This window comes from Pieris brassicae, chromosome 1, assembly GCF_905147105.1.
Source record: "Pieris brassicae chromosome 1, ilPieBrab1.1, whole genome shotgun sequence".
In the NCBI taxonomy this organism is placed as follows: domain Eukaryota; kingdom Metazoa; phylum Arthropoda; class Insecta; order Lepidoptera; family Pieridae; genus Pieris; species Pieris brassicae.
Window position 1 is genome coordinate 8939695 of NC_059665.1, and position 27612 is coordinate 8967306.

Genomic DNA, 27612 nt, shown 5'->3' on the forward strand with positions numbered 1-27612 from the left:
TTTATTTATGAAATTTGCAGTGTCTATTATTATGAATATATACTAAAAACTCACGTAGATTATTATGAATTGAAAATTTGAAATTTATGATTGCAACTATATTTAAAATTCCTAATTTCAGGTATCCTCTGGCCTTTAGAAGGTATGCCCTGGGCCCTCAAACAAGTAGCTCTGATGCTACCTTTCACTCTGCCCTCTCGATCGTTACGAGACCTCATGGAAAGAGGGTCCGGCATTACAGACTATAATGTCTATATCGGTTTTCTTATTAGCATTGGATGGATCGTTTTAATTTTGACATTGTGCTTCTTAAGGCTTAAATATAAGAAATCGTAAGATCGATTGAATGATGTTTTTAATAGACTGTATTCTGGCGAGAGCTTGGTTGTTACCAGTTTGTAGGATAGAACTTGTACGAAACTTCGAACAGTTTTATAATTTAATTTTTGAAAGTTTTTTATGATTATTACTGAGTATATGAATGGTTGTCAATGTTATTTAAACTTCGAGCAGTTTTATATATATATTTAAATTTGGAACGTTTGAAAAAATAATGATTATTCTTAAAGTGGTACTGAGTACATACATAGGTCGATAACCAAACCGCAAACGGTGCAACAAACATGACAATTAGAGTACACTGGGTTTAGCCAAAGGCAGGTGGCACATCTTGGCAGCATTTATAGAATAGATCTGGATTGCTGTACATAGCTTTTAGGTTAGAATTTTGTATTTTTTATAACAAACAAAATTTTGTACGAAGTACGTAATTGTTGTTTTTATATTATCTTCCTTTAAAATTTTACGAAATGTATAGTTATTAATATATTGTAATATGTTATAATACTGTACAGATTATTGTAGATTTACTTATTTCTATAGTCTATGAACTAACGAAATAGAGTATATTTTGTTATTTGTTTAGAAATTGCTCAAATACGACTATTGACAAATTGCTGATAAAGGGCCTTGTGATACATTTGTGATGTAAGGGATATAATTAATAAATAAAAAATTGTATATGCAGTTTCATTTTATACTTTTCAACACTGAAATTAATTTTTCATCAACATTTAGGGAATGTATATTTTTTGCATTACTAAAGGATACTAAGTTGGAACAATAAGGATACGAAGTTAATTTTTCAATTTATTCAAAACAATTGACAATGCAACGTAGTAGTTTGAGCATTCGTACAACCTCGTGGCCAAAACTCACCGATATCCATAATTTAATATAATTATTATAAGCGAGCTAGGTCTGGGTATTCATGGAGCTCCTCTCACACTTTGAAATAAATTTTCATTTTTTTTTCTTTTTGCTTCTTGCTTGCCTATACGTATAGGCTTGGCACATTAATTTTATATTTTGTACCAATATATCCGTGTGCTGAGCGTTGGCACGGTTTTATAATAAATATAATGCCCAGGAGTACGAATGTAACGTATAACATGCAGATATAGTAATTAAATAAAACAAATACTCAGATATAAAAATTTATATTATAGGAAATATTTTGGATTCAACAACGTCCGTCCATCACGCGCCTGCGCCGATATTCGACTAATGGCACTTAAAAATATATTTGTGACAGAATCCACACTACAATTGTCATTGAATTTGGTTAAGTAACATGCTTTGTCAATGGGGAAGACCGCTCGTCCCTAATAAAATAATTGCATTTTACGTACGATGGTCGTATGTGTTACCTAGGCACATTGAGCTCAATTAGGGCCAAGCATGTGACCTTTTAAAAGTCATGTCAATCCCGTGTGAATCTTGCATCAAACCAGGCGCGCGCTTTTCGTTGTCGTCAATACGCCAATACAAATCACATATCACATGACTGTTGATCCATCGAGCAGGAAAGAAAACTGTTTTTTTTTAAAATCACTGTTCGCATTATTACCTAGCTAATCTAGACTTAAACTAGCACGCATCTCGCAAACATACGATGTTTCCGCTATACTACATTTCCATTTTTACATCGGGGGTCGAAGTCAATTCCTTAATTGCTTTCGAAGCAATAAAAACTTAGCTGCATAATTAATTTTTTTTCACGATAATTATCACACAAATATCACTATCTATCGGCCGATGCGTAGCGGACAGCATAATGTAACTACAATGCGCGAGGAATTGACCGAGGCCCCTAATAAAAAAAAAAAACAAAATACGAAAAACGATCAAAAACTACTCCCAAACGTAGCGTCGCAAGTGATTTACGTCTCATTACGCGGGAGATTCAAAACTGAGCGTCACAAGACAAGTGCTTCAACGGCCACAAAATCAACGTATAATAACACACCAGACTAAGTTCTTAAAATTATACAATAAAAAGGCTTACAAAAAAATTCATTACGAATATCGATGAACATAATTTTAACACGAGTACAAATCGTATATAATAACTGTACAATACAATAATACAATTGTGACGTTATCTTATCAGGCCTTCACAACATTCGTTCGCTTATTTACAATAACTATCCAAGCTTTAGACGAATCACAAAATAATAAGTAATTATGCCCGATTAATCCCATGATACGATTGTGATTTCAACATGTTTTAAACGGTTACATTCCAAACATAACAAGTACCCTCTAAAGAAATTATAAGGTTTCATTCGATCGCAAGCTCACGAGTTTCACAACGAATAATAAAAAAATAGAAAATAAATAAAGAATGTTAACAACTACGTCTGGTAAGGCACGGGCCCGACAGTTCACTGATTACGTATACAAATCCTTAGCCATTTAGAACGCTCTCGGGACAGTCCATAGTGCTCCAACAAAATATTAAAAAAAAATCCATGGCTCTACAACCTTTTAGGTCTGGGCCTCAGATTTCTGTATCGGTTTCATGATGATTTGTTAATCGAATAGGCTGTAGGTGTAGTGGTAGTAAGTAGTAGGTGATCAGCCTTCTGTGCCTGACACACGAAGTCGATATTTTGGGTCTAAGGCAAGCCGGTTTCCTCACGATATTTTCCTTCACCGTTCGAGCTAATGTTAAATGCGCACATAGAAAGAAAATCCATTGGTGCTTAGCCGGGGATCGAACCTACGACCTCAGGGGACGAGAGTCGGACGCTGAAGCCACTAGGCCAACACTGCTCAACAAAATATTACTGAATCAAATTCTTTCTAACACGAGACAAAGCAATTATAAATTAAGGAATGTTTTTAACTAATTTTAAATTTGCAAAAATATACTTATTTTAAAAAAAAGATAGTCCTAGACTTATTCGACGAAAAAGGACTGTCCGCAAACTGCCACCACAATCCTCCCTCCCTTTCACGTTTCTCCGAAAAGAAAGAGACCACTCTATGTGAAACCATTCGTGGAATAACAGACCTTAAAATTATGACGCTAACTTAATTTAGCGATTCTTATTTCGATACTAATCTCGGTTGTAATAAATAAGTTCTTAAGTTAACAAGCGCTTCGTTATCGCCGGCCATATTCTCAATGTACAACTTCAATGGATTTCGGCATAGAACCTTCTAGTACGGTACTATATTATTTTTACCCAGTCATAGATAGATTTTCAAGAGAATATGGAATTGGCAAAAATGTTGACTTTCTATTTAAACCGAATACTATATTTAGTATCAAACTTTTTGGCAAAACATGATGACGCTTTAAAAACAGAAAATTACAACTTTACATTCGATTTATAACAGTTTGTGGATATACTTAATTATTCGTAATGCACTAATTTAGCCTGAAACTAACCACAGACATGACACTTTCTACATACGAGAAATTGTTCGCGGCTTTTCTCGACTCGACAAATAATCGGTTTTCGAAATACTATTAAGTAACGTGTCTGCGGTGAGCTGAGACTCACTTAAAGCCGATGGTGTTTTATACAAAAATGGTTTGGTTATAATTGTTCGTGTTTCATATAATCTCCGAGATAGTTGTATCGCTTGTTTTGACATTTTAAAATTAAAAAAAAAATCAATGACGCTACAACCTTTTTTTAAGGCCTGGCCTCAGACTTCTGTATCAGTTTCATGATCATTTGTTAATCTAATAGGCAAGTAGGTGATCAGCCTTCTGTGCCTGACACATGTCGTCTACTTTTTGAGTCTAAGGGAAGGCGGTTTCCTCACGATGTTTTCCTTCACCGTTCGAGCTAATATTAAATGAGCACATAGAAATAAATTCCATTGGTGCACAGCTGGGGCCGCTGAGAGTCGCACGCTGAAGCCACTAGGCCAAAACTGCTGGTTTTAACATTTTACCAGTTTTCAATTTGCTTTTGACAGTTATTTGCTATATAATTTGCACCCCCAAATTTAGCACTTATATAGGACCTGCTGTAGTCAAATACAGCTGCTTAGTTTAAGTTTTGTATATACGTTAATAAAAACAAGCCATTTTATCAATTTATGTCATAAACAGTACAACTATCCCACAGATTAAAAAGCAAATACTAACAATAATATATTCGATTCTCCTACTTATTCTATCTTTAAAGCGTTCGGGGCGATCTCAGATCTGAACCTAATCTCAAGTACACACTAAAGCACGAAATTCCCATTCGAAATTTAAACAGAATTGAAATTAATCAATGAAGTTTTCCTCAAGAGAAATAAATATGAAGAGTACAGTTTTTTTTAATTATAAGAGACAAACATTTTAAGATTTTTTGCAAGAGAAGATAAATAGTTACTTAAGTCAGTCTGACTTTTTACATTCAGTTAAAATTATAAACACTGATTTAAAAAAGATGGAAAAAATGGCATCGCCCGACTTGAGTGCGAACTCAAGATTAGTTCAATCTCGAGATATGGACTACACGTTTGGACGCAAATTTTAAACAAAGCGGTTATGGCGGTTATATTTAGCATTTGTGTACTGAGTTTTACAGTTATAAAATAAAGACATTTTTAATACGTTTTTTCTACAACCGTTTTTTGCAACGGAAACTTTGCCTCTCCGATTTACATTTAAAAACATGATATGATCTTTATACGCTTCTTCCAAAAAAATAAATTAGTCAATTAAAAATTAATATCAACGAATATAAGCTGTAAAACATCCTGTATATAAAACTCAGTACAAAGTATACATCACGTGAGGCCCGGATGCTCGGTTAGCTTTACTATATCCACTGTCACTTTAGCTAAGGTAACCTGGGTAACGGTTGCCATAGTTACCATAACTCTAGTTACGGTCCGATCGGTAACGATAGCCTCCGTTACGGTAGCTGTACTTTTACTAACGATAACTATAGATACGGTAACGAAGTCCCCCGTTACTGTAACTTCGGTAAAGGATTCCTCGGTAACGGTGACGCGCTAGTACTTATCCTGGAAGATGAAGAGATTGTTGGTGGCGGCAACGGCAATGATGCTTTCGTGAGGATGCCACGCCGTGTGCAGAATCTTCTTGATGAAGTCGAGGCAATCTACGCTGATTTCATCCTGGAAAACAAGTTATTATATTTAAAAATATGGATTTTACAATTAATAATATATTCACATAATTGATTTCAACACAAACCTTCTTCCTCTTAGCGGTGGTGGCGACCCGACGCGCGCGCAAAGGCTGTCTCGGTCGAGCTGCGGCCTCACGTGACGCTTCAAGCGTCAGCTCGTTACGACGACCGCCGCCGCCGCTACGCTCGAATATTCTGAAAACATTATTTATATAGTACATTATGTCTCTATATTATACGAGTGGAGAGAGCGAGACAGGTTAAGACCTGTAGGAATTGGCGGATGTGGCCTCTCTTAATGAATCAGACGTTAATAAATTTAATTTTCAATGGAAAATAAATTAGCCTTATGTATCAAAAGAGGAAATACTACTGACTCAGCCTTGTCAAAACACTGAGTAAGATAATAAGGAATCAATATTTGGTCTGAACCTGAATCAGAGGTTATATACCAGAGGGGTATATCCCAGAGGGTTTGTCATTCAATATTTCATAAATTCAATTTAATTTATTATTAATAAATCACACAAACTAAAGAACCGACTTTGTTTTCTTGTCAATCTATATGCTACATAATAATAAACTGAATAGATAATCAAATAAAAAGTTTTTATAACATAAATCTTAAAACCAAGAACTGAATAATGAGATAACACAGAAAAAAATATGTACAAGATCTGCAAATCTAATCAGCAACTTCGATAAATTCGTCAAAAAATTGATAACTGTAAATTTGTCACTCTTCATAAGTGAACTTTATACACCTTTGGGAAACTAAACAAGCTAATCCATTGTTTGGATTGTTCTTATGTAGAGCACTAGATCAAAAATTATTCTTTGAATTAAATTTACCTAAAGAATCCATTATAGGAGCCGGTCATAAGCCTGTGATCATCTCCACTCCAGCAGCATTCAAACTTATCGAAGATACAGTCATTCTCATACAAAGAGCACAATTTTGATCGGAGGTATTCATGCACCTGTAAACAGAAATTGTATTAATCTATATAGCAAAATTTTTTAATTTCTATTTGCATAACATTAAAAAAATACATTTTGTAGATATCCTTATATGTGCTAATAAGGGTTTTAAAGGTTTTCAACTTAATTCATATAGTATAAACCTCCAATTGTTAAACCACTCTTTTATCACTTTAAATGTTTTTATTTACTCTGAAATTGCTCAACTATGTTAGGCTTTTAAGTACCACAATTAATATAATTATTACTAAATTTCTTTGACATGACAAATATTAAATTAATTCATCAAACAGTTTTAATTTAGGTACAATAGAAAACATATGCATGTACTCAAAACATATTTTAATTCAATCACTATTCTCATCACAAATTGTATTAGTTCTATATATATTCTATACTCTATGGCCACACTGACTATATGTTTGTTAAGTTAAAAATAAAATTTAAAGTAACACTTACTGGATATGTTTCTACGGGTTTAGTTTCCATTCTAAAATCCCAAACTTTTAAACCTAAATAATCTCTAGACATCATGTATCTGAAACAGAAAAAAAATATTTAAGATACCTATTCCGATATTTATTAATAATGACACTTTTACTTAAAAATATATTATACGAACTAATTAATAATATATTGTGTTCGTTCTTTGTACATAAATAAAGTTATATGAAGGAGACTCACCTGCCAGAGTTGCTGAGCTTGACATCGCTAATGGAAGAGATGATCTCCGAGAAGAAGGACCTTGCCTGTGGGTCCTCTGGCTCCTCGAAGAGCTTCGCGTGTCGGTCACACAGCGCCGCCGCGCGCATGTCGCACAAGCGGATGGTACCTGCGCACGCGAAAACCAATAAACTTAATATGAATTTATTTAGTAACGGGTAATACTCTTATCTAGGCTAGAAATGGTTGGTTATTTTACGATTTTATAAACAACCATTAATTACTATTTATTTACTTATTTGCGGACAATAGATTAGCATTGAATCATAAAATGTAATAATTTTTTATGTAAAAAGTTTATATATTCATAGGTTCAAGACAAGGTTCTTAATATTCCTTGAGGCACGACTGTGTTTACCATTGTTATATTTTATGGATTTTATAAATATAACTTCTTTTGGTCATCATACTGATTAATAATTTAATCACCATCATCATTATATATATATTATTATTCATTAGTAAATATTACTTACCCTTACTACTAGAATATACAAAGAGATTGCATTCAGTCGGGTGGAACTCGGCGGCCGTGATCACCTGTACAAAAACAAAATACACTTTAGTGTGTGTATTTTTCAAAATACAAGTACTACTTCTTTGGACTATGTATAAACTAGGAAATTACTTTTATTGGTATAATTTATTATAAAGAATCTTTATTTCTTTGTATATTATTTACAATCAACAATTTTTTAACGTATGTCAGTTTTACATCCATTGCCATAATACCCATGTTCCTAATAAAATGAGGCAGATCTGTTATTAAGAAAAACTGTTTCTAATAGAAATAAATATTCACTTGGTCCAAGGCGGCAAATCGAGTATACGACCGCATGGTTCATAACCCCATGCTTAAACTAGACTAACATCAAAAATATATCAAATTTATATATTTCGGTATTTATGACAATTTGGTGTCAAGGACCACTATCAATTCTTATGTTATTATAGAATGTTTTGTCATAAAAAGAAAATTTTATACTCTACATACCTCTGTGAGCTCCTCCATATTAGCCGGCTTGATGTCGACAATATTAAAGCTTTGATCGGTGATTTCCAGGTGCCAGAGGTTGATTCGCAGGTCATCAGCCGAGAGGTACGTCTCTTGGTCAGAGTTCAACGATATAGAGTTTATATGGTACGTGTGCGCGTTTGCAAATATCCGTCTGTAAGTTAAGTTAACTTTTTAAGTATGAAGTTAAACCAGGTCCAGACAGTTTTGACATATGTTTCGGTTATTGTTTCGGTAATTTTACTTAGAATATACATTTATATTATTCATAAGCAATAAGCTTTTTGATTCTACTAACTGGAAACAATTAAATATGTACACATGTTTCGTCGGGAATCAAACCCAGTAAATCATTAACGCTTTAGTACTTGAAAAATATGGTTCTAATAGTAAAGAACTATCACTTTAATTTATTCTGAAATAATCTGCCTTTTTACGAACTTATTTTGTAATCGTTCGATTCATGAAGCATACGGCATATTCAAGCGAAAAACGAGCACCTCATACAACGAAAAATCGTCTTGGAAGGTTGATCACCTAATTGTCACCAATAATCGCTAATTGTATATTTATTATCGAAAATGCAAAAGTTTAATATCATAAATACGTTAAACTATCTATATTTTATTAAGTTCACGGCGCACGCACTGTATTTGTACATTGATTAGATAGGACATGATTTCCAATAAAACGTGATATTTATAAGTGGGTACGCAAATATTTGTGGCTCTTGACGTTCATAGATAACGTATTCTCTCAATTAAATTTTCTGAGTGAGGGTACTACGTAACATCCAATAGAGTCTGTTATCACATTGAGAACTTGGCAATAAATGTGAACCCAGTGATTCAATTTATTGTTAAAAAAACGATGTTCAAAAATTACATGAATAAATATATTTTCGATTATCTTATGGGCGATGTTGGAAGAACTACATCGGCCTTGCGTTTCATCGTTAGATAAAGTCATGAGAGTTTATTTTGAGTGAATAAAATCAAATTTGTTAACACAATCTTTATACAAACTCCTCAACATGTATGTTTTGACTGATATTCAAATGAGATTTTTGATTATCGTAAGGTTTACCGTGGCGAGGCCTCGACCATGAGATCAGCGGGTCTGACAGTGGGCACACGCAGCTGCGTGACGCGCGCCGGATCCCGCGGCCGACCGCCTTCCTCACGCGTGTTGTAGCCCGTCACGCGCTTGTCACGCTCCGACACCTGAGAAACATTTATTTTATTTACAGACTTTAATTCAATATTAATTTTACACGTTTACCACGTAATGCCAAGTATGCGATACCAGAGCTACGAATATTGAAATTTATAGAAAACTTCCTTAATTTCAGTTTTTGGTTAAGGACTGCTAGCTAAATAATTATTGGATCAATCATTGAAACCGACATGCAAAAAATTACAATTATTTAAAATCTCACCTTCCATAGTTTAATAGTCTTATCATTAGTTGAGAGTAGAAAATGAGCTTGGTTCTTCTGTTTGAGCCATCTAATTTTATTGATTTTCTCCTCAATCTCAAGCGACTTGAGGTAATCGAACTCCGGTTCATGTGATTGGAACGTCGAGTACACATTATATTCTCCCTTTTTGGGTACACATTGCTTTGATGCTGGGTCTCTCTGAAAAAGAAACAATGAGATCCTACTTCTAATATATCAATGAAACTAACCGGACAGTATTTCCCTTCTAATTATTACTATCCTAATATTTAGAAGGCTTCCCACGAAATTCGGCAAAACAATGATTCAATTCATGGTAATTGCTAATATCAGTAATACCTTTCTCCTACCATAGACCCATTTCGCGACTGATAACAATGGATATTTATAACGTACGTAACGTATGTTCCGCTTGAAACACCCCAAGCTAAACGTTTGTATGACATTTATATCATTAAAATCAACAACATACAATAACAGCATACAATAACAATTGATTTGTTGACTTCATCGTTCTAATTAATTTCGAGGTCTTGATCAACAATGCGCATTTGTTTATAATCAATATTACCTACGTTACCTACTGTGTACTATAGTGTAAAGGAAAAAAAATATAATAATATATATTTCGCACAGTAATAAGACAGTGATTCGTCATCGTAGTGTCCTCACAAACTATAATAGATCTAAAATCTAAACTATTAATGTTTTATCTAAAATGTAGTCTGTTTTTAATATAGATCGATGATTGGATTCTAGTATTTAGATATTGTTTTATAAAATTATTATACTGAAATGCGAGCTTATATATGCGTGTAACATACATTATATTATACTTTATAAATCTGCTTGTGAAGTATGCTTTATAAACCAAGAATACCTGAAATATAACAACACGCCCGCCCTTATCACCCGTGGCTAGCAGTTCACCATCGTGGTTGAACTCAACGCAGGATATCAGATCGGCCTCTGTCACATCATCCTCAAGCGTGCCTTTGACCTGACTGAAACACCACGTTGTCTCACCACCATTGCCTGAAAAAAGAAAATAAATAAATAACAATAATGTAATACGGCTGACACAGTTCAGTGGAGTTGTTTCAGACTAAGCGGCCGATAAGTATCTAGAGGGCAACTTAGGGCAAAACCTCTAATCGAATTTGTGTGAAAGTAGTTGTGTCAAGTTAGATGTCATGGTCGGAAGTTACCCACTAAAGCTGTTCTGCAGCAAAACCCAATTCTGTCAGACCTATAATTTTGTATTTCCCATCAATTTGTTTTCACGCAGACTATCGTATGACAAAATATCTGACAGTCAGAGAAGATACAAATGAGAGTGATCAATAGTAAATGAACATATACTATAATCAAAGCAATTTTCTCTCCAACAAGTTTCTATGTATTTCTTTCTAGACTCACTTGAAAATATTTATTGGCTAAAATTGTGTTACATCAATTATATTTAGATCAATGGAACATAATATTCTTTTGAAACAAATAATTGAATAATTTCTAAAAAATACCTTGTACATAGTTTCAAAACCAAGCTAAAGCAAATAGAGAATTAAAATCAAGAATAAGGAATTTTTGCATACATGATACACTATATACATAGAAACTAGGAAATGTTTATATGATAAATGCATAAGACACTTTACCCAATAATAAAATATTTATATTAGAAATATGTTAGAAAAAAGGACACCACTGAAATGTAGCTGCAGTCAACTATCTCTCAAAACCTAAAGAACTTACAACTACATAAGCATACAAAAATCTAAAATAATATTGATTGGTGATATGTCAATCATCTACTATTACATTATTTGTTAATTTTAGATTTATGTATACCAAATAAAAGCTACACAACAACTATAGTAAATGCAATGTACTTTACAGAAGGTTCTCACTAAAAGTAGTTCTCGCAATGATAAAGATATAGTATAAAGTAAGTCAATACATACAGTCTAAATAGTCTAAATACATACAGTTACAAGCATAGCTATGGAGTTCACAAATATATCTCCAATGATAAATGCTGTCTTGAAGCCAAATCCTATTTGCATACCACTGCACTTCTTTCTTTTTCAACATTTCAATTTATTCTCATTTTATTTTACACAATATTCAGACATGCTAGGAACAATTGTTAGCTTGGACTGAAGCAGTAGAAACAACAAGTTTTCAAAACAATAGTCATTTAATACTTATGAATGAAAACTATAGAAACCTGAGTCTCAATCTTTATAATAGATCATGTTATAAGTAGATATATCTTTACTGGACTGGATATGGCATAATATTATGTATGACCTAGATAATCCAAATTAAAAAACAAGGGTGTGTTTGTTTATAATTAGTTATTCAACATAGTTATAACACAGAATCTTAACTAAAAGGGTTAGAACATTACAACAGCTGATGTTTTTATGTGAAAACCATAGTGAAAGAATTTTGATTGTATAACCCCTAAAAATTATCAATCGTTTCTAGAAAACCAAAAATTTTCAAAGTTAACAAATACTAATAGATGGATGATTATAATGATTAAATATCCAAAAAATTTGTAAGTTCAAATATTTGAAAGCCTAATATTGTAAACAAGGTGCTATATAAGCAAAATTAACATTAATTATTAATATGCGGAATATATATACTACAGTTAGTTTCTAACACTATGATATATTCAAGAGTGATATACAGTAATAACTGACAGAGACCTAAGTTATGAAACTACTCAGAGTAAATTAAATGTCTCCTATAAAACATGGGGCTACATGTCACTATAGATGCTCTGTTGTGAATCAAAAATACTTATACAAAGGTACTTTTTATAATAAGACAGTCAATCTACTGTCTTGTGACTAATTTCCTTTTACCCCCAACTCAGCTAATTCACATCAAAAAGAATCTAAAAAAAGTATTCATATATTAAATTGTGGACCACTTTTGACTATAAGGTCAATTTAGCTATTTAAATACTGTTCTCATTAGACAAACCACATGAGTTCACCAAAAGCAAAAACTATATTAATTTTATCTTTCCAATTTTTACTTAAACAAAATATGTAAATGTTTTTTCTTATAAATTAAACTAAAATAATCAGTATGTTATTATTCATGAAGATAACAAAACCTTTAAAAAGTGGACTTATCTGTCACTATACATAATTTTTAATTAAACCATTATAAGTTAATTTCCAACTTAGATGCCTTATCATTGATCTTCTATAGTATGGTTGATTGCATTTCCTTAGAAATTTCAATAGACATAAATATGTTGATTGATAGTTGATTTTAGAAATGTTTCATCCCAGTCATACTACAGATGGTTTTATGGTACCAGAAATTCATACAGAAAGACTTTCATTACTAAACTAAGTATAATAACTATAGCAATATATACTTTAAAATATACCTATTGCATTTAATGATTTTCATGAAAATTAGTAATCATGTCACAATAAAATGATTTTTTAAAACTTGTACCATAAATCTAAAATAGATTAATAAAATAGGTTTTCAATGAACATGAACATGAAAACTAATGAAAATAAAAGAAACACCCAAGTTACCAGGAAAAGTTATTCTATCAATTTGGCATACATTCAAGATCAACACTACCGTTTACATATAAATTTGTAATTGATGCATCCTTTGTAACACATCTCTGCCACCCATCTCATTTTACTTGAATATCGTCAGGGCAATAGAATTTTCTAGATTCAAGTTATAATTATTATTCAAGTTAAGTATTATTCAGGTACTGAGTGAAAAGTGAGCTTTTATATCACATAGACTTCCCTACAGCATACACTATAAAGGTTAAGTAACACAACATAATATATTTCCTTATTCATTGTAAACTATGATTTAAAAGAAATTTAATGAAACTAAATGAAATAATCGTTTAGTTTGATTAAAAATAGTAATAAAGCCATTTTTAACTGCATTACGCTATATTTATAGAAAAAATCAAAATATAAAATCTTCAACCAAAACACAGTTAAAACGTAAAAATACACTTTTTACTACTCAAGTATTTAGTATAGGCTATACACTACATCAATGACCTTAGGTTACAAGTATAGAATGGTCAATTCAAACATCTGTTGGTTAAATCAGCAGATGCTTACATATTACAAGTATACTAGGCAACAATACTCAATGAGTCTTATTTAATATATACATGACCATTACATACAACTTTTTAAGTAGAATTACTATTTTTGTTGCAGCCAATAAACAGGTTTTGTAAGGGACTATAAAAAATATCTCACCTTCTTGTAACCTCATTTTGAGCATTAATTCACTTTTACACTCTTTCGATGAACTTCTAATAGTATTACGAGTATATATTGTTCATATTAGTGTAATTCTTGTGAGTACGCGCGTTTGACCTTCAATATATGAACAACATAATATAATCATCTGATCACCCAAAACAATCGTTATTTTTCAATTATAATACGACAAAAACGCATCAAAGTAAACAGAAATCATTGCGAGAACGAAACAAACAGTATACTTCAGAATATTGATAAGAATCAAGAAAGAAACGTTAAAAACTAAGTGCAAACATTAGAAAACACTTTTTCACTAAACGATACTGTTAATTTACAAGTGTAAACATTAAAATGTAACCACACTAAGAACAAGAACATTGCATTTACCGTCGGAGTTAGAACGATAAAACATCTTCGATTATAGCGATCCCAAACTCCGTTTTCGCCCTTGAGAAGCGGGCGCTAAAAGTCACCACTTACCGGCCATGACAAAGCCCAGCACAAAAACTTTAAGAAGTTCGATAGTTTTAGTACACAATCACTTTATTAATTATTTAAAACATTACACAGAATTACGGATCAAAACCGATTAAAATCATATCCATAACATCGGTTAAAAGCAATGGCGCTTATAATTTTCAGAAACACAATTATTTCTGCAGTATGTGGTGTTGCCATATGCTAACTGATCATTTCTACTATTGAAAATATTTCTACCAAACTTTAAATATGTAACGTTTAAATTTAAAATCACTTATTTTACAAAATTAATAATGATTCCTTTTTATGGTTAATCTTACAATTTAAAAATTATTTATGCTAGATTAAGAAATGAATACAAATTAGTTTGTAATTTTATAAATTATCGCTGTATGTGATGTACTTGCATTAACTGAAACGTCTTCTAAAGATTTTAACTTCCAAAATACCTTTTACAAAACCTGGATGGAGTAATAAATGAATCACAAGCGTCTAGTTTAATATCTCATAACTTTGTAACTTATATAGGTTTATGAGTATTTGATACTTTTCTTATATTTTCTAAACAAATACGTGGAACAAGTATCGTAACTCACTCAACTTTTAAAAATTTCGTATTATAGTCGCTCAGAAGACTTTTCTACTATTTATTGCTTAGAAATGGCAACATATTACTATTATGTCAGATATCAGTGAAGTTGCAATTTTCTCTGGATTGGTAGTTTGAATTCTCATGTCAACTTGTTACGAATTCGTCACTAACAAGTAACAACTTAACAAGAATAACGGACGCTCCAAGAGTATACTGTTAGTCGAATTGTAAAAAAGTGGTTCTTTAAGATTTGCGACGTCACCTTATTTTCCATTTACTCTATTTTTTATCACCGTCACGTGCCTAGATCAGATTGAAGCACGTAACATTTAAAATATGAAAACTGAAACTGCTAATAGTATATTAAAAACAATATTCCTTGATCCTCGAGACCATATCAACATAATAACTCAAACGGTGATGGTTACGGTTATGGTTAATTTTAAAACTATATATATAATAATAATAAAGGAGTTTTTATTTAGAATTCATTTAGTTTCCTTTGGTTTTGTGAACACTTGTCTTGATTATACAAATAGATAATTTTTTTTGTCAAAGACTACAACAAAAGATAGGTAGACTAATAGGTGGATGTTGTAAAGAGATCGAAAGGTAATGAAAAGTATTATGATATAGGTATATACAGTGTCATTCACGACAGCTTGTAACGTAGTTACCGTTTCTATTGAAGAAATATACTTAAGATCATAACAAATATGCCTGACTACGATCCGGTAAGTTAATTATGTTTTTTAGGAGAAATGTTTGAACTATTTTTATAATATCTTCAAACGTAATTGAAATCATGTAATAAATGTAGAGCAAAAGACAAGATAAGAAGACATGAAGTTACATAAAAAATCAGTTTCAAATAAAAAGCTCACCGTTCTTATTTCCATGGTCGAAAATTACGCTGAGTTTATGCAGACTGTTCTGGCGAGCCTCAGCAAATAAGCGTCTCTTGTTTTTGGGCGGGGATTGGGTGGCCAACGGCGAAACCACCATTGTCGTTGTGGCCATTCTCAATTTAAAAACATATCTGAAACATTCAATATATATACATATATTAATCCCTAAAACGAAAAGCCATCTAGATATTATTCTAGGTATATTGCATTCAATTTTCAGTATGTATTGCCTCTTAAGGGCCTCCCCCTTACTATAGAGCGTTTGTACAAATATGCAGAAAACTGCTTGCTATTCTTTTAATAATAAATTATTAGTGTTTCAAAGTATTGATTGGAAGAATTTAGATTGTTGTATGGTCAATTTCTGCTTTGGGAGATAAACAACCTTTGATAACGTTAAAATCCACTATCATTATCAGGGTGATAAAAAGCACATAAAAGGGTTTCAATATTAAGGCATTTACATGGAAAGAGATAAATATTGACAAATGAATCGTGAACGCGCTGTAAGTCGTAAAATTACAAACATGTTTACCGAAAGCATGTATAGCTTTAGTTCAATATTTATTCTACGTCATATTTTTATACTAACAATAATCCTACGAAATATATGTATAGGCATGGCAACATAACTCTCTCCTAAAGTTATAGAAAAACTAAGTTTGTAACTACTTTGGCCTTCGAAATCGGAACCTTAACCACAATGTCATATTATTTTTTAATATCTTCATGTGAACTTTGGATCATGTTCAAAGATACAGTGCTAGTTTTTTAGCGGAAATAATGTATAATTTAATTATACGCGCAAATGACTAAACACGTGATTGTCATAAAGTAAGTTTACTCGATTTATTTACAACATTTTATGGGTCACATTGGATGACAAATGATGAATGTTTAGAGGGAAGTCGTATAAATGGGAAGTAAACTGAATGGTTCCTTGCAATGGAACATGGGGTAGAAACTTTCTAACAACTACTATGATTTCCGGTTTCCGAAGGTGTCGTGAGCAGTTTAAAAATAACACTGATTCCTTATTCTTGCAATAACTTATACATTTACGTAAATACATTTTAGTTTCAAAAATATCATGCAACAAACGACAATTTATTGTATTATTTTCCCACGATCTTTAGCATCACATTTTATTTTTATTTTATTTCAACATGCAAGTGGTAGTAATTTAACACATACTTGGGTTATTCAGATATTATTTAGGTATTTCAAAAACGTTAACTAGACAACAGATCGTACCCAATACCGGATTTAGAGATCTGGAGGCTAAGGCGTTTGTTGTCCCAAATATCTAATAATAGATCTTCCAAATAAAATAGAAGAGTTTTTAAATAAATGATATATTGTCATTTGGATCTCCACAAAAGAGGGGAAATGCCGGGGTTTAGGCCCGGTTTTCGTCTCCTAAATCCGGGGTTACCTACCTCAATGTCCTAAATGTCTTTCTTGTATATACTCTTGGGTAAATAATAACAGTGGAGGTCTTGATTGATATGTATGTGTATAGCATTATATCTGCTAATTGTTCCCAATGCCTCAGCCTAATGAAAACCGATTCTCACTGACTACACCCGATACGATGCAGTTTTTAATGTACACGCGAAATTAAGTATGTTACTAATCATTTGTGTCAATGATCTTTGCGTGAGCGCAAAACAAATATGAAAAGGATTTTCTCGTATTTTTACCTCGTTTACCTATTTTAATTCACTTTGCAGTACACTTGTTGTGTATGAAACTATTCTAGCTAAAATACATTTAATACACTACAAAACTTTGCTGCTAATTTAATTAAACGTAAATTCTTCATCATTAGAGTCAAATTTCAATTCGTTTTACGATTAACTATGTACTTGCTGTTGCCGGGCGTCTTATTGGTTTATTAATAATATAGCTAACATACATATTATAAAACAAAACACTTAGACAATACAGAAAGCCAAAACAGATTACATAGATAAACCATATAATATGAAACAGAAAACAAGTAACATTAATAGACAAAAATATATTTTTTTAAACGAAAAAAAACTGAAATTTAACATTTGAAACAACAAATAATTCTTAATATTTTAAATTACTGCTTAAACTGCCGTCTTCGTTTGCAAGGAAAGGGGAAAACAGAAAGAATTATAAAATATATAGGAATAATATAGGCTACCGTTAGTGAATGAATTTGAACTGAAGAAACTGAGGCAGAGTGATTTCTTACAAAGTGATTCGCAATATTTACTTAAGATTATTTATTTTATTAGGATGTACTTAATATTTTATACAATGCCTCTTATATACTGAATATTTAGTTATATATGGTTTTGTAACAGACTTCCGACGATCAACTGACCAAGGAAAGGGGGATGTGTGTAGAAGGTAATGCAAATTATACCTAATGATATAAACATTCTCCGTCAATAACAATACACTAATAACTAATCAGAACCGTTTAAACTCAAAAGTATATAAATAATTTAATACCGAAGAACGCAACTCTGCTACAAATCCCTAATTATCTAACGACTGATTTAAGGAAGTAAAGGGAAAGAAAACTTTTCGATTGAATTTAAGGTACTTAAATATTTTGAGTTTGATTGTAAAATTTGCCTTAGTAACGTGGTTTATTTAAAGAAATCATACAGGAAAGAAATGAACATCATAAGCAAGATCTATTTTTCCGCACTAATAATCCCATTGAAGTATTTTTCCATTCGAAAATAATAGATCAGAATTCACGAGAACCAGGCCTACAGCCTCTCCTAAATTCAACATAGGGACAACAATAGAGACTTGTAATAGTAAACAACTTTCCCTTGATATATTTTTATATGTTTGCTCATTACTAAAAGAATCTACTTGGTTTCACAATAAAGTATTGATAGAAAAACTCGACTGAAAAATTTCGTTCATTTTATTTGGAAAATATTTTGGAGCCAGGAGGCCTCCAGACCTCTACATCCGGCCTTGTCTCTACTTAAAATTAGAATTTAGATACATATACTAAGTTGGAATATGAAAATAAATAGAACGAATAACAAATAAAATTATCTGTCCAGGGGACCATCACGTCAAGAAAGCTGTAGAGATATTGGAAAAGTGTGAAAACCGGGTGAAGTCAAAGGCCTATACAGCTGAGACCTGCCACCAGGAGGCGATGGATTTTATGGAGGCGCTAGACCACTGTGTTGGCGAAAAAGCCTTCAAACGCCTTGTATAATTATAATATTGGTTATATAACAACAGTTTATGGTTTAATTTTCTATTTAAATTGTTTTATAATTATGTAAGGTTTAAGAGTTTGACGTTATAGTTACGAGCGAAGTCGCGCAGATATAAAATTCATCAAAATAAACGATGATTAAAAAACTATGTGGACATAAACGCGACCACGACTGCTGTACAAAACGTTGGCTTATGTAAATATTTAGAGTTTGTAAATAAGGTTTCGCTTAGTGTCTAGTACTGTGTAAATCAGTTATGATTTTAGTCTCTTACTTTGATAGAATATGTAGGTGGCGAATATCCTGTATGCTCGTGCAATATTCGTAGAAAATATCTAGGGAATTTTCTAATAGAATGTAATATAATAAACGGGTTTCGTCCTTGTCCCTCATTGTCGCGTAGATTGACCCAAATCGTGACGGAACGACATTGCCCGCCATATAAATCATATCCATAAAAAGTCAGGATAGAGATTAAATGAATGTTTTATTTAGTTTAAGTCGCGTAACCCAATAAATGTGAAATCATATATGATGTAATCAAGTATGGATGACATGAACAGTGCTCGTGGGTGTATTTTTTAAAGAACAGTTCGAATATTTGCGTAGTAAATTTATATTGTATCAACTAAAGAGATTATTCAAAAATGACCTAATGGTGCAGTGAAGTAGGGCGGTTTCCGTTTCCGGCAACTGCCCGGCCGGGTCTTATCAGGCAAATCAGCTTCAGTAAGACCTTCAGTGGTGTAGCGATGTTGTTGTTTAGTTCTTTGTGTCTTTGCTTATCTACTTAGACTTAACTACCAAAGCGGCCACACCTAGTTTGTCTCGGATTCGTCAATGTAATATATTAATAGCATTAGCACCTAGTAAGTCAAAGAGGCAGAATTATTTTTATGAAAGATATATCATAGACAGTATACAAAAGTGGTTCTTAATCTCTTGGCAATCTTACTGGCGTAGATACTATTACCTTCTCTCTTCTTGTAAAATCTCCGTGTTTGCTGGGCAAGTTGGCATATGAATCACTTGAACTACGCAGAGAGCAATCTGTAATCTACTTAGCACTGAATGTTTTTAGGGGTAAACTACATGAGTCTGCTTCCAACATTGCTCAGATCCCCGGGTATGCCCAGCTCACGAACTGTCCTCTGCTAGCTATCACTGAATCGCGACTTAATCAGAACTGTTATATTTCAGTAGGTTTGGGAAGACTTAAGACTAATGAAAGCTGTTTTACTTTGTAAGTAGTAATAAAATTAGTAGTTTAAGGTAAGTTATAATTGTTTTTTTGGGATTTATGCTGTAGATAATTAAGTAATGGGTGGGTTTTACAATCAACGTAACCCAGACTTATTCCGTTTATACAACTTCACAACAAAGGCGGGTTGAGGCCACTGACCTTGGAACAGCTGTTTATCCCGAATAGGTACACCTGCTCGAAATTCCCACGACATACATCTTTATTTACAGATGTATTAAAACAGAATAAAAGTAATATAGCAGTAGATAATTTATTATTGTATAAATATATGAACGTAAACATTGTATTATTTTTATTTAAAAAGTTCGTGGAACCGATTTCCTGAATTAACTATGTATTACATAATACATAAGCAATATTATCTAATAACAGTGGAAACAGTGTTATGTTAATAGTTAAGACAATTATTATAAGTCCGTTTGAATGATGTAGTAACAGGCTTCGCCTGACAATCCGACAAGCAACGATTTTTGTACATTGTTTCTTAATTCATTAACATCGTTTCTTAATTCATTAGTATTTGGAGTAGAGACTCTTCAGCCGTGGTATTCAAGTGCACAGGCGTTAATTAAAGATTTCAAGTTGGCGCCTGGTAAATGGTAATATGGTTTGCCCCAGAGCTGGTGCTTTCCTCGCTCAACGAGTAAGTATCGCAATACAAGGCAAAATATATAAATTTGTTTTATATTTTCTCTTTAATTATTTTTATTATTATTATGTAGGTTAAGAAAATTGTAAATACTGTATATTTTTGTGTTGGAAATAACTTATATTATACGTATTATAAACTAACTATTAATAAATCGCGAAAGTTTCCTTTCTGGTTCGTACCATTGTTTATATTAGGCAACGCTTCAACTATTAAACAGGTTTAACTGTCACAAACATTCTCTGGGAAGAAAGGCCCGTACTAATTATATAAAGGCTACGGACTTGCGAACCCTCTTCTGGCCGAGCTACGCTCGCCAAAACAGCCCGAGCTGAGCTGTAAAGGCCCTTAAGGCCAACAGCGAGATTCCTTCTTCAAAAAAAAAAAAAAAGCGAACCCTCTGGCATTGAGAGGCGGCGGCTCACTTAAACGTTATGCTATCTATCTAATGATTGGATTTTTTAAAATATTTCCAAAGAACAGTACATACAGTTTAAGTTGAATAAGTTGTTAGCCTGTTGTGATGAGAAGGTATTACATTTTTATAAGAAAAATCTAGTATTGCATTAAATTTATTTAAGTGTAGTTAAACGTTAATGTATTGTATGGCACAAAAAGTTCACAAGCCAATTTTAAAAAAGGTCAACGCTAGGTCGTTCGTGTGAATGGCTGACATATTATTGTTACTTGTCGTACAATAGTTATTCAGGGTGATTATTTTTATAAGTACCGGGAGTACAAGTGCTTCTAGAATTTTCTGTAAAGTGACTAAACAAAACTAAATTAAAGAACACTTTTAAAACACAGTCGGAACAAATAAACAAATAGTTTTTGTACGAATGCAAATCTTCGCCATTATTTATGAAAGTCCTTCCTATCAAAGTTAGACTTACTTAGTTAGTTTTTATAAATCAATAAAAAAATGCATTATGGTAGATCCGATTATATTTTATAAGTCTGACCGTCATTAAAGAGTACTTCCAGTCAGATAACAGTTCATTATGTTCGTATATCCTCAACGACCTACATTTGATAAATACTAAGATTTCTTTATTTTTGTCCAACTTGGCAATCTGTTCAAAGTTTACTTCAAGAATCAATCTTACTTCCATCAGACTTTCATTATCCCAAATTTAAATAACTTACAACATAACAATATAATAAATAAGTGGCGCTACAGCCTTTTTAGATCAGGCCCTCAAATTTCTGTATCTGTTTCAATATCATTTGTCAATCTAATAGGCAAGTAGGTGATCAGCCTCTTTTGCCTGAAAAACGCCGTCAACTTTGTGGGTTTAAGCAAGCCAGTTTCCTCACGATGTTTTCTTTAACCGTTACAACGAACCGTTAAAAGCAAACCGAAAGACGAAACTGTTGTACGATTCGTGCGATTCTGACACCACACAACCAATCAAAACGAACATAATGTTTCGTCCTTTATCTCGTTTTGCATTTTTACCCCGTGTTAAGTTTTATTTCAGCAGGTCTTGTGATACCTTATTGGCCTTATTTCAATCTCATTCGAAACTAATGACTTCTCTAATTATTTATTAATTGTTCTGAGATTAAAATTATCATATATTTTTCGCGGTGATTTGTGGCTTTTGTGTTGCCATTTTTCACTATATTTAAACCTCTGTATTTTAACTGACTCATTGGTTTAATTAGTTGTTTGACTGTAGATTTTGTCTACATTTGAATGCGCCATTTAAAGTTTTCTACGAACAATTTAGTTTAGGCGTTGGGCATTGAATAATCCCGTGTCTCTGATGACCGCGTAAACTTGTCGGCTCTGCCTCTCCTCTCCGGATACTGCGGTCATGTCGGATATCCGTCCCATCATAGTAGTTGAGTAACAGAATAGTGAGTGTCTTCGTGACTTATGTCGCTAGACATATACCTTAGGCCCTGTAAATCTCCTGCGTACAGGGTAAGTTTAAATATAGTTGACCGTGGCCGACTCGGCCTGAAGTACACTATTAACTAGAGGAAGCCCCGTAACGGCGATATTCTTAAATATAGCAACAATAATTATTTACAAACAATGCAGTACGTTTTAATACGATTGTGACAGGTTCTATAAGGAAATAGACGAAGGACAAAATAAGTACACTGATAAGAAGGAAAAGTTATAGAAATTATGTTAGTCACGTGCGGTTTTATACGGATATCAGTCTGCGGATAAATTAATAGAATCAATCATTCTATGAATTCTATATTTATGTTGGCTTGGATATCGCTACAAAATCAACGAATTAGTTTAAATATAGACATATAATCGGTACGGTGAAGGAAAATTACGAAAACGTGCATGTCTTAGCGCAAACATTTCTCGTATGTTTTAGCGCTTAGCGCTTTGACTATTATGTAAAAAAGATATTTTTGCTACATGCAAAGGACTCTTCGGGCCGTCAGTGGTTAGACCAATGGAGGATCCTTCCTTTATGTAGGAGGAACTGTTCACCTTTCTTCCCACACTATGGCTGGTTTGTTTTTAAAAAATTATTAAAATACATGATAACTTTAAGGCATATGTCTAAAAATTCAATGCGGTGGGTCTATTATCATAGTAACAAGAATGATTTAACACAACTTGATGGAATCTTGTTAAGTGTGAATCAGATGTTTTCTCAGTAAAAATTATTTTTTTAATTGATACCGTATAGCGGGAATAGTATGTCACCACATTGATGTCTTCTAACGTATGAAGCTCAGTTGAAGCTTATTCATTAGTATTTTTTGATATGTAAGCATAAAACAAAATTTATTATCCTTGAGATCTCGGCGACATCATTACGTGGTCCTTGGCCCAAAGACCACCTGATGATAGTGCTATATTACACTTACCACAACGCTAGTATGACTAGAAGAGTGCTATGGGGAATTTCGGCAATTGGCTCATCCTTCTTTAGATGTGTGTACTTATGTACAGATACCGGCAAACTCTTGAATTAAACAAGGGAGTGGGGGAAAAAATCGTACACAGCGCGGGACACAAAAGTCAACTGATTTGCCAATCACGCGATCGACACGTCACAAAAATTTCAAACACTAAAAGACATCGTTTCTAAATTTATGTGAGGTATATTCCAACTATGAACCAGTTTCATCAAAATCTGTTGAATAGTTTAGAGATATGGGGAAAATTGCGGAGGTTCTGTGGTTACTAGTAATACAACTAAAAGGAAATTACATATTGAGAGTGCAAATGTTTTTACCTTGGTTATTAAAAGAAATCTTATAATAACCGTGACCTGTGAATCAATGTCCGTAGTATTTACACAGTACGTATAATGGAAGTCAAGCCTACAATATACATTACACAAAGTACTCGGAAAAGACTACGATGTTTATATGCTCTTTAAGGTGTGTAATATGTATATCGTATAAGTATATATTATTAACTAACGAACTAAACATATATATTTGTATTGCCTAGCCTGGGCGAAATCTCTAGACGAGTTCTCTAGTCGGAATCTCTGGATAAAACAGGTGCAATATTGGCCAAGTGGCTTCAGCGTGCGACTTTCATCCTTAAGGTCGTAGGTTCGATCCCCGGCTGTGCACCAATGGCCTTTCTTTCTATGTATAGATTTGAAGGAATTCATGGTGGGGAAACCGGCCTGCCTTAGATCTAAAAGTCGACGAAGTCAGGCTCAGGAAGGTGATCATAGCTATTAGATTTAAAAATACTCATGAAACAGTTACAAAAATCTCAGTCACAGACCTAAAAAGGTTGTAGTGCCACAGATTTATTTATTTTTATAAAACAGGTTCTTTTTTAATAAATTTTCCGTGCACGAAGACAAAAAATATCTAGAAAAAAGTGTCGAATAACACTAGATACAGTCTCTTCTAAGGGGAATACACTTCTTGTGTTCTTTTAATCAAATAAAAGTAAGTAAGAATAAAAGCGTGTGCAAACGTTTGCCCCGTGTCACCTCCCTGGGACAAGCAAAAAAGCCGAGGCGCCCGCAGAGCAGGCGGAAAATAATAAACGGCTCAAATATAAGAGTCTTTCCTCCAATTTCGATTTTGTTTGGAGTAACGACTCTGTGGCCGTGGGGTTCAAGTGCACAGGCGCTAATTAAAAATTTAAGTTGGCGCCTGGTACTATTGGTGACCCCAGAGCTGGTTCTTTCATCCCTCAACGAATAAGTATCGCAATAAAGCGAGGAAAATGCCACAGGGACCAAACTTTATTATTATTTTTATTATTAAGTATGTTGGTTAAGAATATTGTAAATACTATATTTTGATTGTTATTTTGTTATTTGACGTATATAAAAGAATAAGAAATACTAGAAACAAAAATGTAAAATTTAAATCCATCGGTAATTCACAATATATGATATAGCAAACAATGTTTTAAGCGAGTGAATATATGAGTCGGTCATCTTGCCGTTCGCGTTGTTTATCAAAGCCATGTTTGTACGATATGTATGTCTACTTGAAGGATTTTCGAATGATTTAATATGAACTAAAAATCTTTGAGTCAAAAATTCTAATTGAGAAAATTACTTAATAAATTTACTAAGATTACAATAAAAAATAATGGTAGACCCTGGGCTTCTCGGTTTCTGTATGTTGTTTTATTATTTTTCTGTATTATTGGCTATTTGTGGATCTGCTGATTTGTGCCTAGCGACTAGAGGTAAGATTCAGAAACGAAACTCAGCGCTAAGTTTGACTTCCGCACGTCAAAAATGTATTTAACAGACAGGAGTCATATTCAGCGCTAATTCTAGCTTAAGCTTGATAGCCTAAGACTTCATAAATAAACAACTCATTTAACTTAGTGTATTTCTAAGCCCACTGTAATGTGTATTTTGTGCATCAGCAGGCCCTTAAGCCGTTTTCGCAATTTACCGGGTTCAGGGCCGAGGTCACAACTTTTTTATCATAGTTTTTTGCCTACTGACATTCTGCCTTAGGCTACTTTTTCAGAACAAAACTACAATGACTATCGTTAATATAAAATATTAATAATTGTAAAAAAACTATTTTAGTAAAAAAATTAGAAGCGGAAACTGATGGCATCATTTGGTTTGCGCTTCTACTTACACTTGTAGTCAATAAATTGTAATACGTCAGTTTAGTAATCATCTGTGCCATTTAGTTTGTCACAAACTCATTAATTTGTTTACAAAAATTCCGTAAATATTCGCTAAAAAAAAGAACAATTGGTTTCAATTACGGTCTTTACAAAAAACTCTTGTCTTATAGCACATACGTTCATAATAACTAATGTTTTTCAACTGTACCATGGCCTATCGTTTATGACCTTTCTACAAGGCAATCAGCTAAGTCCATATTAAATACTTAACTCTGAGAAGGAACTAATAAATAATTTGATAATAATCTTTTTAGATAAATCTCGGAATGACAGTAATTTATATTGTATTAGTGACTATTTTAAACTTATCATCGTCATAAACGTTTATGTAGCAATGTGGGATATAGGATACAAAATATTGTTTTTGCCAAGCGAGTTGGCTGAGGCGGCTTTCTCTCGATTTTTTCCTTAACCGAAGGACCAAATGGTAATTGTGAGTAGTGCGACTGGGGTTCCTATGCTTGAACTAGGATAACATTGCTAATTTAAACAAAAGTAATTTTTTTTACTGAATAAACGTAACTGGTTTAGATTTTAAACATAAATAATTTGAAGACTATTCTAGCTAGCTTATTATATATATATATTTTTATAACCTAGTTATCTAACTAGGTTATTCTTTATAATGGAGTTGGAAATTACATTAATTCATTATTATTAATTCCTTAATAATAATGACTTTTGGTTTCAGTTCAGTGGCATAATTATGGTTGATTTTTTTATTATAAATATGTTGGTGCATAGATGTGAATCGAGCATATGAACTCAGAGATTCGCACGCTTAATTCACTAGTCCAACATTGCTGTTATTCCGTGACAATAATTCAAAGAAGTATTTAAGCAAATAAAATACTTAGCATAATTTAACGAATAAGATTTTTTGACATTATTCTTACATTGCTTAGGAATTTAACGTAATTTATTATTTTAAACTTAAATAATTTACGCTTGATAAAAGGTTTTACATTAACTTAAATCATGATTTTCTTACAGTGATTCGTTGAAGGCGTTACTACGTATAGTTATATTTATCTATTATTTTCGATATTTTATGACCTAATTTAATCTAATTATAAAGCAGGCCATATGTCTGCTATATAGCCATCCTACAAAACGTCTTTGAACTAACGCTTGAATGCTGACCCTTATTTCCTAAACAGAAACTCCCATACCATTGCACAGGCCTTATTATATTAAAATTATAACTTACCAATTCCCAAAATGCACTTTTATTTGTATATTTTAATATAGTCTGTAAAACCTGTTTACGTCTTAATCGTCACATAAACACCAATTAGCTAAATGGCGGGAAAAAAATACACCTAAAACGTGCGGTCACAGCAAAGCGATGATACAATCTGATAATCAGACGCAACGCGTTCGGCCTGTTTTGTATAGCGTAAACAAACTACATATTAATTTGGTAAGATAATTTGTCGCTTTATTTAACTTCTAG

General features: G+C 32.7%; 3 protein-coding genes across 6 annotated transcripts in view; 2 read left to right on the top strand and 1 right to left on the bottom strand.

Moving 5' to 3' along the window:
• Positions 1-1027, top strand: part of LOC123712579 (ABC transporter G family member 20-like) — a 38121-nt gene extending 37094 nt beyond the window's left edge. The window contains exon 16 of the mRNA XM_045665752.1: positions 122-1027. Coding sequence (XP_045521708.1) covers positions 122-336 — 215 coding nt within the window. The 3' untranslated portion in view covers positions 337-1027. The remainder of the gene's footprint in view (positions 1-121) is intronic.
• Positions 1028-4137: 3110 nt separating this feature from the next.
• Positions 4138-27441, bottom strand: LOC123709226 (protein phosphatase PP2A 55 kDa regulatory subunit). 4 transcript variants are annotated; one of them, XM_045660399.1, is made up of 12 exons: positions 27367-27441; positions 15874-16028; positions 10512-10666; positions 9611-9811; positions 9259-9395; positions 8152-8326; positions 7634-7697; positions 7119-7266; positions 6894-6972; positions 6306-6433; positions 5519-5648; positions 4138-5439 (listed from the first exon to the last, which is right to left on the bottom strand). In XM_045660399.1, exons 2-12 carry the CDS (start codon positions 16007-16009, stop codon positions 5314-5316), a joined length of 1479 nt encoding a protein of 492 aa, XP_045516355.1. In that variant the 5' UTR covers positions 16010-16028; positions 27367-27441; the 3' UTR covers positions 4138-5313. The 4 variants fall into 4 exon arrangements, with proteins under 4 accessions (XP_045516355.1, XP_045516617.1, XP_045516445.1 ...); XM_045660661.1 differs by lacking the exons at positions 15874-16028; positions 27367-27441 and adding an exon at positions 14398-14585; XM_045660489.1 differs by lacking the exons at positions 15874-16028; positions 27367-27441 and adding an exon at positions 14305-14384.
• On the top strand, positions 15641-19148 carry LOC123709419 (cytochrome b-c1 complex subunit 6, mitochondrial-like). Its single transcript, XM_045660793.1, has 3 exons — positions 15641-15723; positions 18237-18282; positions 18963-19148. Exons 1-3 carry the CDS (start codon positions 15706-15708, stop codon positions 19121-19123), a joined length of 225 nt encoding a protein of 74 aa, XP_045516749.1. The 5' UTR covers positions 15641-15705; the 3' UTR covers positions 19124-19148.
• Positions 27442-27612: the final 171 nt, after the last annotated feature.